The sequence below is a fragment of the Populus nigra genome, chromosome 1, assembly GCF_951802175.1.
Source record: "Populus nigra chromosome 1, ddPopNigr1.1, whole genome shotgun sequence".
NCBI classification, from domain to species: Eukaryota; Viridiplantae; Streptophyta; class Magnoliopsida; order Malpighiales; family Salicaceae; genus Populus; species Populus nigra.
Window position 1 is genome coordinate 6,452,144 of NC_084852.1, and position 16,440 is coordinate 6,468,583.

At 39.0% G+C, this 16,440-nt stretch overlaps 1 protein-coding gene and 1 pseudogene across 1 annotated transcript; both read left to right on the forward strand.

Annotated features, from left to right (window-relative positions):
• The first annotated feature begins 747 nt into the window (after nt 1–747).
• LOC133700638 (uncharacterized) lies at nt 748–4,011 on the forward strand. Its single transcript, XM_062124258.1, has 2 exons — nt 748–1,875; nt 3,506–4,011. The coding sequence occupies exon 2, from the start codon at nt 3,523–3,525 to the stop codon at nt 4,009–4,011; it is 489 nt and encodes a 162-aa protein (XP_061980242.1). The 5' UTR covers nt 748–1,875; nt 3,506–3,522.
• Nucleotides 4,012–5,867: 1,856 nt separating this feature from the next.
• On the forward strand, nt 5,868–12,556 carry LOC133700792 (uncharacterized; annotated as a pseudogene).
• The last annotated feature ends 3,884 nt before the right edge of the window (nt 12,557–16,440 follow it).

A 16,440-nucleotide genomic window follows, 5' to 3' on the forward strand; every position in this document is an offset into this window, starting at 1 on the left:
GACCATTTCAAATACAAGATATCTCACATATTTTTTTTTTAATTTCAATATTCTCACATGGATGATCGAGACTAAAAATCTCTTAATGGAAGTTGTGTTTTTTTATATAAATTTAAAAATTTTCAATAAACTCTTATAAATATTGATTCTTTAAGATATGTTAGCGGGTTAAACTAGGTTATGGTAGTATTTGTAATCGCGATAAAAACTATGTTTTTTAAAATTTTATTTTTTTATTTTAAATTTTTTTTTTATATTTTAAATTTTTTTTGATATGCTGGGGGTAAAAATAAATTTTTTAAAAAATATTATTTTGATATATTTTCTAATAAAAATACTTTAAAAAACAATTACTATCATACTTTCAAATACAAGAAACCATATACTGAAATGTTTTATTATATTCAAAATACTCTCCGGCACACAAAAACTTTATTTGAAGAGAAAAAATAAGAAAGAAAGAGAATAATATTTTATTGGTCTTTTATTCAAGGAGAAATGTAAAATTTATATATATAGCCATGATGACAACTTTTGTCATAACCCAATTTTTGACTATTTTATTTTAATTATTAGTATTATTATTTTATTTATTAAAAAGAAAAAATGATGAAAAAAAATAATGTTGGAAAAACAAGTAAATGAAAAATGAATTAAAATTTGGGTTAAGGACAAAATGATTGGAAGTTTTGGGGTTTAATTAAACTTTGGAATTAATCCAATTAAGTTTGGAATTAATTTAATTAATCCAATTAAGAGTTTAATTGGAGAATTGATAAGTTTTGAGACTTAATTAAGCTTGAAATTAATTTAATTCATCCAATTAAGAGTTTAATTGGAGAATTGATAAGTTTTGAGACCCAATTAAGCTTGAAATTAATTTAATTCATCCAATTAAGAGTTTAATTGGAGAATTGATAAGTTTTCAGACTTAATTAAGCTTGAAATTAATTTAATTCATCCAATCAAGGGTTTAATTGGAGAATTGATAAGTTTTAGACTTAATTGGACTTTGGATTTAATTAAATTAATGAAATCAGGGACTTAATTGAAGAAATTTCAAAGTTTAGGGTTTAATTAGGGTCTAAATTGCAAAAATTAAAATCCAAGGACTAGCTTGAAAATAGCACGGAAATGCAAGGATCCAATTACATTTTAACCAGGGGCTTGATTGCAAAATTACAAGAATTACAAGGACCGAATTGAAAGCAGCCTTTAGAACTGGAAAACGGAGTCGTATTGCAGCGACTGTTCACCGTCTTCTTGCTCTGCAACGGCTCCGCCATTAAGGCAGAGACGTTTCATCCGTTGGCAGCAACGCTTACGTTTGATCATGGAAGGCGGCCAGTTACATGGCATTTAGGAGGCGACCGTTACAGCGCTAATCGATCTCTGGCCTTATAAAAGCTGGGCAAAGGCAAACTCGCAGGGGGGTCAAAAACAGAGAGGAGAAAAAGAAAAAAATGGGGAAGGGAACTGAACAAAAAGAGAGAAGAAAAACCCAATAGACAGGGGAGTGGGGAAGCTAAAACCCAGACTCGAAAAACCACAAAGACTGAGAGGAGAAAAAAAAAGGAAAAAAAGAAGAAGGCAAAACAGAGAGACGGAGATACAGGGAACGAAAGAAAAACTGGGAGAGACAGAGGACAGAAACCCATAAAACAGAGACCAATACAAGCAGTAAACCCAGAAAACCAACACTAATATCATTGTCTTCAATCGCCCCCTCCTGCAAACCAAAAAAGCGAAGGACCCAAGCAGCAAGCCGTGACCTTCATCATCACCGAAACAAAAGGAAAACAGAAAGGGGAAGGTCATACACAGACGATAGCAAAATCACTGTGCCGCAAGCCTCCTCGCAATCTCCAGAAGCAGGTAGGCCGTTCTCATCTCCTTTTCATTCTTGTTTGAAATTGTGCAATTGTGAAAATAAGTAGGTGTATAACTTACAGCCTTGAAATGCACAAACGATAAACAACTGTTAAAGCAGCACCTCTAATTGCACGCATGAATTTGTTTCACGCGTGCACCTTAATTAACCCAGCCGGGTCACTGGCTTGGGCCAGTGACCGGGCCGGGCTGGCTGGGTCCAGCCCAGCCCATGTGGGCTGAGCTGGGCCCAGCCCCCAAAATAATAAAAAATAAAAAAATAGAAAAAAATAAAAAAATAAAAAAAGGAGAAATAGAAAAATATATGTATGCATGAATAAAAATAATATAAATTTACCGGTTTATTCACCAATGCCAGAGTCAGGAGTAAAATATTGGTTAAAGTTTATATTATTTTTATTCGCTATATTTTATTTTATTTAGCAAGAAAAAAATATATGTGCATGTATGAAAAATAAATTTATTTATTTATTCACTGACGCCAGAGTCAGGAATGAAAACATTGATTTAATTTTTTTTTTTTTAAACTACATAAGGAAAATAGAAAAATATGTGAATGCGTAATAAAATGAATTTAGTTTATTTGTTTATTCACTAGCGTTAGAGTTAGGAATAAAAAAAATATTAATCTAAATTTATTTTATAGCTACGTAATAATTACCAACGCCAGAGTTGGAATTATCCGTAGTCGAATATTCACTGACGCCAGAGTCAGGAATATCATGAATAAATCATCAGAATGTAAACCAATAAATGTTTAGCAATTTAAGACAAAACCAACAATGCAGTCTGCCTCAGGCAGAACGTTTAAGGGGTGATAATATCTTCCCTTTTACGTAACCAGTCCCGTACCATAGAATCTCTGTTGGCCAGTTAGGGTTCCTAGTAACCATAATACTAGGTGGCGACTCCTCAAACAAGATCTTTTCCCCTTAAAGAACCAGATGCCAGAAATCTGTTCTTTTTCCATAATTTAGATTATTTTTAGAGCCGTCGCGATGTCGGGTGCGACAGGATGGCGACTCCACTGGGGACCTAGGACTAAGCTTTGTTTTTTTTGTTTTCTTATTGTTAAATATGTTTTTTTTATGTTGTTGGTGTTTATCAAGTTTTTTATTTATTTATTTATTTATTTATTATTTGTTACGTATTCTTGTGTATTTTATTTTATTTTATTATTTTTATTATTTTTGTTCTTTTTACTGTTTTAGCATGCATAATTATTCATATTTATCACGCATATATGTTAATATGAACATCATTCAAATTTGTTTTTTATATATACATGTGGTACCAACTTTAAGATAAGTGGAGGAGTAACGGCACCCCAATGGCTTTAGCCTGGGTAAGGCTCGCGAAACTATCCAACTCTCGCATGATTTGTTTGCTCGATAGTGGTTGATATGCCAAACTGATTTTACTCAGGGCCTCTATCTTCACGCTGCTTGTAAACCTCATATCAACCTTTCGAGGGCGATCACTGAGCATGCGAAAGACCTTTGAGACTAGATAGCCAAACTACCCAGATATATTTAATGACTAGAACATATTCTTTAGGTTGGTCCCTGTATAATTTCACTAAGATAAGCATAACATTTAAGCATTTTCATTACAGGACTTTCGGGTGACATAATGACCATTATTCGAGAGGTAACCACTGTTGAGTATGGACTCGAATCTGAATCCTTGCAAATGACCGAGGGAGACTGCCCTAGACCAAATACCAGTGGGACACCGCTACTCAAAGATGTCAGGTGCATAATAAATGACACTAGCAGATTGTTTTCACTCACTAAGTATCAGATAGATGAAGCAGAATTTGCTATGAAGTATGGGAGGATTTTGCACCTTTTGAAGGTGCCAGTTTTGCCATCAGCTATAAAAGCCATGATACATTTTTGGGATCCTGATTACCATTGTTTTACTTTCCGAAACGTCGACATGACACCTACCATTGAAGAGTATAGTTTGTTGACTGAATTCCCTGAATATGCCTACAAAGTGTACTTCCGCCAGAGAATTGACGACACCATGGATGAGCTTGCCAAATTGCTAGGGATTCCTCAGCTAATACCATATAGAGAGAAAGATAACTCTGGGGTCTTAGATGGAAACGACTAAAGGAGTTGCTGATTGCTAAAAAAGCTAACCCGGATGTTAAATTAGAAAGACATAGAATATTGGCTTTGGGAATATTTGGTTTAGTTCTGTGTCCCTCTACTACAGGAATTATCAGTTTAGAAGCTGCCAATTTGTTTGTGGAATATGAAAAGACAAAGATCAACCCGTGTGCTGCGATTTTGGCTGAAACCTTCCTATCTCTTAGTCATTGCAAGAAAACGGGTAAAGGTTCCATGAGGTGTTGTGTCTCTTTACTATTCATCTGGTTGGTAAGCCATATAGAAACGGAGACGCCAATATTTAATAATTTCTGGTGGTTTGACCAAAAGCCACTCGAATTGTTTGTATCAAAAGAATGGGACAGCTTTTCGGAGGATGATTGGAGAGTAAAATTGCAAAGGCTTCCATTAAGCATTTTTAATTGGAAAGCTCCTTGGATGAGGAATATGACAAGCTTGATGAGTTGTGGAGAAAAGCCTTGGGTACCATTAATTGGAGTAACGGGTTACGTCAGTTACGCACCTGCTTTAGTGGCAAGGCAGCTTGGGGGCATACAAAGTGTTCCTAGGACAATTGACATGGCTCAATTTACCGGGGTCTATAAAGGGGCCGCCATGGAAATGTTAGAAAGCATTAAACAGGATTGGAACTCTTTGTTGTTGATAAAGAAGGAGAATGGATCAAGGAATCCCACAGTTAGTGAAAAGTATCCCGAATGGCGTGACAGAAGAGTCTCCGACATGGTAGAAATTTCAGAATCCGTGGGCACCCGAAGAAAGAGGGTGAGTTGTGAAGAAGAACTAATAGAGCAAGTAAAACGACTGCAAGCCGAGCTTAAAACGAAGGAAGATTTGAGACTATCATTGGAGCATCAATTAGCCGAAGAAAAAGCTATGAGGAAATTGGCTGAGGAAGAAAGGGACTCGTTGGGCCGAGATCGGATGAAAGCAATGAACGACTTGGAATCCCTAAAAGTCATCAATGAGGAGAAGATGCTTCAGGTGGAGAAGGCCCATTATTGGGAGGAATTGACCGTCAAAACTCAAGCGGTGTCAAGCAAGCGTTTAACAGATATAAAAGAACTTAAGAGCCAGTTAAAAGATGTTGAATTGGAGTTGGTTAAAACTATGAAGGTAGTCAAAGCCACCCAGAATGTGGGAACTGAACTCAATAGTGTTAAAATTGAAGCAAAAGCATTGAGGACAAAGTTGGCAAAGGGAGAAGCAAAGACCGAGCAATTGCTAGAAAGTCAGAAAATGATGGAGAGTCACATTCAAATATTAGATTCTGCTAATAATTCTCTATCCAGAAATAACCTGATCCATACTGAAAGAATAAGGGAATTTCAAGAGCAAATTAACCGAGCTGCGGCTAAGGCTCATTGGCTAAGAGTGGAGGCTCGTCAAGTTGGAGGGGACATCGCGAAGTATCGAAGGAGCATGAATAACACCGATATGTTTCTAAAAGCTATAGCTAATAAAGGCAGTGCCTTTCCCCCTGTAGTAGATTAAGATGAATCATTTGTTGTAATGAAAGTTTTTATGAGTTAAATAAAAAGGCGGAGACCTTTATTTATTATTCAAAATGTGTATACAAGGCTGAAAGCTCAGATGGTAAAAGGTTAAACAGATCTCCTCTCGGCATTGCAATAAGTATCAGATGTAGATCTGACCACACATCCAAAGAATAACGGTTTATTATGTCACCCTCCCACGAAATAATCCATGCTCAATATGTTTCATTCACATTCATGCATTTTTTTAAACATACACTTATGAACTGTCATAATGCTGCACACCAGGTGAAATATAGGTCCCCCATTAAAACACACTCATAACACACGGTTGCGGAAAAAAATGGAAAATGAAGAAAGAACTCAGTTGGATGCCCAATATCAGAAGGAGCTGAACGGTCTGAAGGAAGATGTCTCTAGGCTTACTAGCTTACTCGAACAAGCCTTGAGATCTAAGTCAGGGGAAGGGACATCCTCCCAACCAGCATTTACCGCTCAGATACCACCGACGCCTCCGACGTTCTTCAACCTACCAAACATGGGGGCAAGTGGATCTTCGCATGAGCCCCAATATGCTACGCATTTCCCAACTCAGCCTATATACCCGATGGGGATTCCTCATGCTGATGAGTTAACCTTATAGGGGTCTCATAAGGACAAAATGATAGGAGCTGAAGGTTTGGAGAAATTGACTGCCCTAGAGGAGAGGATGAGGGCAGTTGAGGGAAATCATTTGTATGACCCGGTGAAAGCCGCCGGGATGTGTTTGGTACCTGACGTAGTCATTCCTAAGAAGTTTAGGGTGCCAGAATTCATCAAATACACTGGAACTCAATGTCCAATAACCCACCTTAAGTCATACTGCAATAAGATGGCTGAAGTAGTACAAGATGAGAAGTTGTTGATCCATTTCTTCCAGGATAGTTTGAGCGATGTCGCTCTCACTTGGTACATGCGTTTGGACAACACCAAGGTGAGGGGATGGAAAGACCTAGTTGATGCCTTTATTAGGCAATATAAATTCAATATGGACATAGCCCCTGATAGATCAAACTTGCATTCGTTGGAGAAAGGTCATAAGGAATCTGCAAGGGAGTATGCACAAAGGTGGCGCGAAACGGCGGCACAAGTTAATCCACCCCTATTGGAGAAGGAAATGATAGGTTTGTTCTCCAATACTTTTAAAGCACCGTACTTTGAGTACTTGGTGGGAAGTGTTGCACAAAGCTTCTCTGATTTGGTTGTTATAGCTGAACGAATCGAACAAGCCATTCGAATGGGTAGGATCACAGATCCAAGTGAAAAAAGGGGTTTTGTTGGACGCAAGAAGGAAGTTGATATCCACAACGTCGAAAGAGAAGGTAAGAGAAGAAAGCACAACTTCAAGCCACTCATGACCATTCCTCCCACATCCAACATAAATTTCACTTCGCCTTATCTAAAAAACCAAACAAATATCCAAAATATCCCGTACCACCAAAGCAACACATTTCACCCACCCAGAAACTTCCCTGCAAACCAAGAAGAACTGCCCCTTTAGTGAGATGTATCAAAGATTGCTCAGCATTGGCCAAGTAACACCTGTTCCTTTAACACCCTTGCAACCACCTTTTCCTCAATGGTACCGACCAGACCAGAAATGTGAGTACCATGCTGGTATCACAGGCCATAATATTGATGGTTGTTTGGCTTTCAAAAGGAGAATCCTCCAACTCATCAAAGCGGGTTGGATTTCCTTTGATGATTTTCCGAACGTAAAATCTAACCCGCTACCACACCATGCTTCTGGAAGTGGAGGGGTGAATGCTTTGGAAGAAGAAGAGAGGGGTACTAATGTCTTAAAGTTGTCAATGGAGAGATTGTACAAAATATTGGAGCATACTAGGTACCTCCAAACACCCATCCGCAGAGCATAAGGGTGAATATTGTGAGTATCATCAGCATATGGGACACCATGTAAACTCTTGTAAAGAGTTTCGGGTGAAAGTAGAAGACATGATGACATTGGGAGTGTTGAGGATAGGAGTGCCTAAAGAAAACCTAGTAGGAACCATGACTGGTTTCGACAAGAAAATTGAAGTATGTAGATATCAACCAACGGAGGGAGGACCCCCAAGAATGATTTTGGCTAGACCTACGAGCACGGTTAGTGGAAATTATAATGCCATACCTTATAATTATGGTTATTCTTTCCATACCACGAGACCGGCTCCTACTCTTCATGCTGAAGTTGGGGGGTTAACCCGAAGTGGAAGGTGCTATACTCCTAAAGAGCTAGAAGACCAAATGAGGGCAAAAGGAAAGAATGTGGTGGAGTTGGCCAAGATGGATGAGGTCAACAAACCAGTGAGCGATGAGGAGGCTAACGAGTTCTTGAAGCTAATGAAGCACAGTGAATACAGTGTGGTGGACCAGTTGAAAAAGACCCCCGCTAGAATCTCTCTACTATCATTAGTTTTGAGTTCAGAGTTGCATAGAAACATTCTCCAGAAGGTCCTTAACGAAGCATATGTTCCTCAAGATATCACACAGGATTCTATAGAACATTTGGTGGGAAGGATTCAAGCCACTAACTATCTCTATTTCACAGATGATGAACTAGATCATGAAGGAACTGGTCACAATAAACCATTATATATCACTGTGAAATGTAAGGATTGTGTGATCGCCAAGGTGCTGATAGATAACGGTTCCGCTTTGAATGTGTTGCCAAGGCATGTGCTCGATAAAATGTCAATTGATGCCTCTCATATGAAGTCAAGTACCATGACAGCTAGAGCATATGATGGTTCGCCAAGGCCGATTATGGGAAATATCGATGTTGAGCTTGTAATTGGCCCCCAGCCATTCCAAGTTACTTTACAAGTGATGGATATTCATCCCACATACAGCATGTTGTTAGGAAGACCTTGGATTCATGCAGCACGAGCCGTTGCATCTTCATTACACCAACGGGTTAAATTTATCATCAATGGGAACTTGGTGACAGTAAGGGCCGAATAAGCTTTAACCATGGTGAGAAACGTGTCGATTCCTTATATAGAGGCTGAAGAGAGTAAGGACGGAAACCTACATGCATTTGAGGTAGTAAATGCTGAATGGGTACCTGAGAATACGGTGCGAAGGAAACCAGAGATTTCTGGGGCTGCAAGGATGGCTGCTAAATATTTTCTGAAACACGGGCTGCCATTCCAGTATGACCCTATCACAGGAATGCCCGAAAGGATCAACATAATAAAGATGAAATGCGCCGATCAGAGGTTCGGTTTAGGTTTTAAACCTAGAAAGGAAGATTTCAAGAGAGTGGCTGAGTCTAAAAGAGAAAGAAGAATGGCTCGAATCGAAGGAAGGGAGCCTAAGGGGAGCCAAATCCAGATCCCTCCAATCCACATAACATTCCCACGGCCTGTACAAGTGATCAATGCTGGAGGTGAAATTGAGAGGATGAGCAAAGAATTTAACAGTGCTACCATCCACTATCTGGAAGAGATCAACAAACAAGAACCTCAAGGAGGTTTGGAAGATGAAAAAAGCCCCTATGAAGAACTACCCCAACTGACTGTGAGTGCTCTAGAGGATGGTCTACCTGAGTTTGTGAGAAGATTAGCTGAAGGGGAAGAGTTGAACAATTGGGAAATTCAAGAAGTCCCAATTATCTTTAAAAAGTAAACATTTGTTGATTGCTTGCTTTTCTTGTTTTGCTGCATTTTGTTTGAATAAATTTGCGTTGCCAATAATCGTGGCTCAAGATATTGGTAACAAGATTTTGTTTTGAGCCCTTCTATCATTTCAAGTTTTAATGAGATCATGCTTTGTTTTTCCCTTCATCATGCCTTCTAGTTTCACCTTTTCCATTATGCACTCATAACAAAGGCACTTTCCGCTTTCAGGGAATCTGAAAGCGGGATAACGATAAACTTACAAACCCATTGCATTGAGAATAATTGGCCTAATTTTGATAAAACTATAACTTCAACGGATGAGGAAGAAGCTGGTGAAGATGACATTGAGGAGTTCCAGAAGCTTATAAAACAATCCGAACATGCATGGGAGCCTGCAAAAGAGGAATTAGAATTAATAAATGTAAGTACCGAGCATGACAAAAAGGAGTTGAAAATAGGGATGTTGATCACTACAGATATGAGGGGTGAGTTGGTCGCCCTTTTGCAGGAGTATGTGGATGTTTTTGCCTGGTCATACGCTGACATGCCCGGTTTGGATACTGAAATAGTAGTGCATAGGTTACCTTTGATTGAGGGTTGCCGGTCAGTCAAACAGAAGCTAAGAAGGACAAGACCTGATGTATTGCTCAAAGTAAAAGAAGAGATAACAAGACAGTGGGATGCAGGTTTCTTGGAAGTAGTAGAATATTCTGAATGGGTGTCTAACATTGTGGCGGTTCCCAAGAAGGACAACAAAATCAGGGTGTGCGTGGATTTTCGGGATTTGAATAGAGCAAGCCCGAAGGATGACTTCCCATTACCTCATATAGACGTGTTGGTGGACAATGCTGCTAAGAGTTCCACTTACTCTTTCATGGATGGTTTCTCCGGATATAATCAGATTAAAATGGCTGAAGCAGATAAGAGAAAGACGACATTTATCACCCCATAGGGAACTTACTGTTATAAAGTGATGCCATTCGGATTAAAGAATGCTGGAGCAACATACCAAAGGGCAATGGTAGCACTTTTTCATGATATGATGCACAAGGAAATTGAGGTCTACGTGGATGACATGATCGCAAAGTCCAAAGATGAAGAAAGCCACATCCCAGCTCTGAGGAAATTATTCGAGAGGTTGAGAAAATATCAGTTGAAATTGAATCCTGCAAAGTGTACATTCGGGGTGAAATCAGGCAAATTATTAGGATTTGTGGTAAGTAATAAAGGCATAGAAGTGGACCCCGACAAAGTAAAAGCCATACAAGACATGCCCGCTCCAAAGACTGAAAGAGAAGTTCGAGGCTTTTTAGGGCGTTTGAACTATATTGCCCGTTTTATCTCATAACTTACAGTCACGTGTGAACTAATTTTTCGATTACTCCGAAAGAAGAATCCTGGATCATGGGACGAAAATTGCCAAAAAGCTTTTGATAAGATCAAGCAGTACTTACAAAAACCACCATTGTTGGTACCGCCCGTGCACGGAAGGCCACTCATCCTATATTTAACTGTGACCGAATCAGCTATGGGTTGTGTGTTAGGGCAACAGAATGAATCAGGAAGAAAGGAGCAAGCCATCTACTATTTGAGTAAGAAGTTCACCGAGTGTGAATCCCGTTACAGTATGGTAGAGAAATTATGTTGTAGTCTAGTGTGGAGTGCGAAAAGGCTGCGACAATATATGTTATACTACACTACCTGGTTGATCTCAAGAATGGACCCACTGAAGTATATCTTTGAAAAGCCATACATGTCGAGTAGAATAGCTAGATGGCAAGTACTGCTGGCTGAGTATGACATCATCTACATGACAAGAAAATCAGTAAAAGGAAGCGCAATTGCTGATCATTTAGCCGATAATGCCATTGAGGATTATGAGCCATTGAACTTCGACTTTCCTGATGAAGATGTGCTAGTAATGGATAAGGAAGAGAAGAGTGGTTGGTGGGCCATGTATTTTGACGGCGCAGTAAATGTATCGGGCAACGGGGCAGGTGCTGTGATAATTTCCCCAGAAGAAAAGCAATATCCTATCTCGATAAAGCTGCACTTTAGTTGTACAAACAACACAGCTGAGTATGAAGCTTGCATCCACGGATTGGAAGCTGCATTAGAGATGAAGGTAGGGAAGTTAGAAGTATATGGAGACTCAATGCTAATAATCTGTCAGGTAAAAGGTGAATGGCAGAAAAGGGATGAAAAATTGAGACCATACCAGGAATACCTCTCCAAATTGGCTGAAAGCTTTGATGAAATAGAATTTACTCATTTGGGAAGAGACAAAAATCAGTTTGCCAATGCGTTAGCTACTTTAGCTTCTATGGCTGTAATTGATTGTGGTGCCAAAATTCAGCCTGTAAACATCGAGATCAGAAATTCTCCCTCTCATTGTTGTTTAATAGAAGAAGAAACAGATAAAGACCCATGGTACACGGATATAAAAAGATTCATTCAACATCAAGAGTACCCGTCGGGAGCCTCGAAGACAGATAAAAGGACCTTGAGAAGAATGGCTATGGAATACTACATAGATGGAGAGATTTTGTATAAAAGGTCATTTGATGGGACTTTGCTGAGATGTCTGGGTGATCTGGAAGCTAACAAGGCCCTACAAGAAGTACATGGTGGAATTTGTGCTACCCATGCAAACGGACACATGATGGCTAGGCAGTTGCAAAGAGCAGGTTACTTTTGGCTGACCATGGAGAAAGATTGCATAAATTTTGTCCGAAGGTGCCACAAATGTCAAGTGTATAGTGACAAAATCAATGCGCCCCCTACACCTTTATTTAACATGGTGTCTCCTTGGCCCTTTGCAATGTGGGGAATAGATGTGATTGGGCCTATTAATCCAAAAGCCAGTAACGGACATCGTTTTATCCTTGTAGCGATTGATTACTTTACCAAATGGGTAGAGGCCTGCTCATATGCCCATGTGACTCAGAAAGTGGTCAAACGGTTCATCGAGAAAGATCTAATCTGTAGATACGGTGTACCCGAGAGAGTGGTGACTGATAATGCTCAAAACTTCAATGGAAAGATGATAGCAGAGCTATGCACAAAGTGGAAGATCAAGCATTCCAACTCATCCCCTTACAAACCTAAAATGAACTGCGCCGTAGAAGCTGCTAATAAAAATATAAAGAAGATTGTTCAGAAAATGGTGATTACTTACAAAGATTGGCATGATTGGCTTCCTTATGCTCTCCATGCATATCGAATAGCAGTGAGGACATCAACCGGGGCTACACCATACTCTTTAGTATATGGAATGGAGGCAGTGGTACCATTGGAAGTAGAAATTCCATCTTTAAGAGTCCTCATGGAATCTGGACTCGAGGAGACTGAAATGGGCACCCAATTATGAAGGACCATATATAGTGAAGAAGGCATTTTCAGGAGGGGCGTTGATGCTAACAAGAATGGATGGGGAAGACGTGGTTAGGCCTGTGAACTTAGATTCTGTAAAGAAATACTATCCATGATGTATAAGTCTTTATCAAATCAATAAATAAGTTTGGGCCAATGATTTCTCTTTGCATATTGTTTGAAGAGGGTGCCTGCAAAAAAAAAAAAAAAAAAACCTTTTACGACCTCGCACGATCTCATAGACGCAATTCATCTCTTTTACCAAAATCAGTTTCCCTATTGGAGTTTTGAAAAAAATTGATCTTGCATTTTGATTCCGAAAATAATTTGATGTTTATTCAAAACCATATTTTTAACATTCTACTTGTAGAATGACAAGTGAATCAAGCAACTCCATCATTGAGGTGACTAAATTATATAAAAAAGAAATGAATAAACACCCTTACCCCATGACTCTTGAATCATGTTGTTTTTAAATGTATGAATAATGGTATGTAGTGAACTTGTTGCTCATAACCTTTGAAATGCATCTTTGCAAAGACCAAACTATCACACTAGATAAGGTCAAAGTTTATTGATCATAGTGGCTTGCGTTTGAAATGAGGAAAGGCCATCTTTGTTATTCCTTTCACTTTCTTAAATAAGTACATCCCTTGCGATTCCCTTTTTGAGCCTGAATAATTTTTCTTTCATGAAAACAAATCCCGACTAGGATCATACCCCACACTGGGGGGCAAGAGAAAATTTCAATGAGAAAAGAGAAAAAGCTGTGAGAAAGCCAAAAAGGCATAAGAGCTCAAGAAACTCAAATGCTAGGGGGCATGCCCAAATCACTAGAAAAAGTGGCATCCAAGATAAAAGGAGTATGCCCTAGCAAAGCGATAAAAAAGAAGAAGCAGCAAATCAAAGAAGAGTGGCAAAAGAAAATGTGAATGACGTCACGAGACAAACTGTTGATAGTGATCCTCGGTCTTTGAAATCCTGAAACACTCTTTGAGCCTTATGAATCCTTTTCTTTCATAAACCAAGAACCACAGCCTACATTACATGCCTGTAAAAGTCCTTTCTAATCAAGCAAGCAAGCAACCTAGAACAATAAACAATGCTCTCAAAATGCAAAGAATACTTTTCATGACATCAAGAATAAACTACTCATTATTATTCATGCTGATAAAGATGAATGTTCAAAAAGAGACAAGTTTTTCTCAAACAAAACCTCGAGCTTTTTTCTCGAGCCCTTCACTTTGAAAACCTAAAAAAAACAAAAAAAAAACAACAAAAAGTCACCTCATGATGTATTTTCACCGAAGACCTCATTGCCAAACACAAGAGCACATAATCTCTTTTACAAGAAAGAAAATAACCAAGGAGTTGCAAGATTTCAAAAGCAAATTGTTTCTGATTCACATCAAAATAATTTTTGTTTTCAAAATGCAAGATCAAGATTTCAAGATTCATTCTAGACCCATATTCCTTCACCAAAATGAAAAGGAGAGAAATGAGAGAATGGTCCCTTAAAACCATTATTTGTCTAAGTCACTACCTAGCACACTTGGGGGCAATGACCAGTACAAGGGGGCAACATTGTGTTTAGAAACAATTCCAGAAAAAGAGATGGTAATTTCCTTCAACCAGACAAGGGGGCATTTTGGTTTACAAAAGACAGTTTGATCCTTTCAGCAAGTGACACCGAATGTTTTTAGTAGTGAGACAAGGAGTAATGAATGATCCTCTCAATTTATTTGACAAGACAGAAAATCTCTAGCAAGCAAGTGGGTCACGATGGGCACTACAAAGGCTAAGTTGTGCAAACAAATCTGGAAATAGACTTACATGGGCCAACTCGAGTGGGCTAGAAGCCAAGCGACAAATATGACCCAAATCAGAGGTAGCAAGTTCTCATCAGTCAAGCAACAAGAAGACAAAGAAGAAATGGGGGGCCTATATTTCAAATCAGGTAAAGATGCATGCATATCATCTAAACTTTGAGAAATTGGACAATAAGTTTTGCAAATCTCATTAGAGAAAATTTCAACGGAATCCATCAAGTGGAAGGCCAACTTGAAATGGCCAGGATTGAAATTTCTATTGAAAAATTTTCATTGTTGAGAATTTTTCAACCTGGGCAGGCCGCCCACGAGAATTAGGCCCTCTGAAAAATCTCTATGTTTTTCCACCTCCTTAAAATGCACCTTCGAACCTTTGATCATCATTTTTAGGGCGCTCTCAAGTCCTTATCTCCTTTCAAGTGCGCTTTCGAGCCATTGACCATCCAAGGTATTGCGTTTCTTAACCCTACCTCCCTTTTCGAGAACACCTTCGAGCCATACCTCCCTTCAAATGCACCCTCGAGCCTTTGATCATCATTTTTAGGGCGCTTTCAAGCCCTCGCTTTCCTCTTTGAGTGCCTTTGAGCACTCGCTTTCCTCTTCGAGTGCCTTTGAGCACTTGCTTTCCTCTTCGAGTGCCTTTGAGCACTCGCTTTCTCCCTTCGAGCGCGCCTTTGAGCCCTCGCTTTCCTCTTCGAGCGCGCCTTTGAGCCCTAGCTTCCCTTCGAGCGCGCCTTTGAGCCCTCGCTTTCCTCTTCGAGCGCGCCTATGAGCCCTCGCTGTTCTCTTCGAGCGCGCCTTCGAGCCATCGCTTTCCTACTTGCTTTCCTCTTTGAGTGCCTTTGAGCACTTGCTTTTCTCTTTGAGCGCGCCTTCAAGCCCTCGCTTTCCTCTTTGAGTGCCTTTGAGCACTCGCTTTCCTCTTCGAGTGCCTTTGAGCACTTTCTTTCCTCTTCGAGTGCCTTTGAGCACTCGCTTTCTCCCTTCGAGCGCGCCTTTGAGCCCTCGCTTTCCTCTTCGAGCGCGCCTTTGAGCCCTCGCTTCCCTTCGAGCGCGCCTTTGAGCCCTCGCTTTCCTCTTCGAGCGCACCTATGAGCCCTCGCTGTTCTCTTCGAGCACGCCTTCGAGCCCTCGCTTTCCTACTTGCTTTCCTCTTTGAGTGCCTTTGAGCACTTGCTTTTCTCTTTGAGCGCGCCTTTGAGCCCTCGTTTTTCCCTTTGAGCGCCTTTGAGCCCTCGCTTTCCTCTTCGAGCGCGCCTTTGAGCACTCGCTTTCTTCTTGCATTCTTTTGAGTGCGCCTTCGAGCCTCTCATTTTCCTTTTTTATATACTTGGATAGGTCACCCATCACAATGAAACCACTAAAAAACGAAAACAGAAAAAAAAACAAAAACAAAAAAAAAGACAAAACAAAAACAAAAACAAACAAAATGAAACAAAAAAAAACAAAAAAAGGTGGGTCGTCTTCTAAATAACTTGTTTCTTGATTTCTACATCTCTCGATAAAAGTCGTGTGTCAATCTGCTGTTTTCAAAGTTCTCAAGACAAAAAAAAAAACAAAAAGCAAAGGTTCTTTTTGTATCTACTTTTCTTTATAAATTTACTACACAAAGCTAAAGGAAAATGAAATTTTCCAATATCTTTGCATAGTAAATATTATAAAGAGGGGGCAACTGTCATAACCCAATTTTTGACTATTTTATTTTAATTATTATTATTATTATTTTATTTATTAAAAAGAAAAAATGATGAAAAAAAAATAATGTTGGAAAAACAAGTAAATGAAGAATGAATTAAAATTTGGGTTAAGGACAAAATGATTGGAAGTTTTGGGGTTTAATTAAACTTTGGAATTAATCCAATTAAGCTTGAAATTAATTTAATTAATCCAATTAAGAGTTTAATTGGAGAATTGATAAGTTTTGAGACTTAATTAAGCTTGAAATTAATTTAATTCATCCAATTAAGAGTTTAATTGGAGAATTGATAAGTTTTGAGACCCAATTAAGCTTGAAATTAATTTAATTCATCCAATTAAGAGTTTAATTGGAGAA

Bases quoted from the DNA above. Each gene is read 5' to 3' on its own strand.
- LOC133700638 (XM_062124258.1), top strand. From the start codon at position 3,523: ATGACCATTATTCGAGAGGTAACCACTGTTGAGTATGGACTCGAATCT.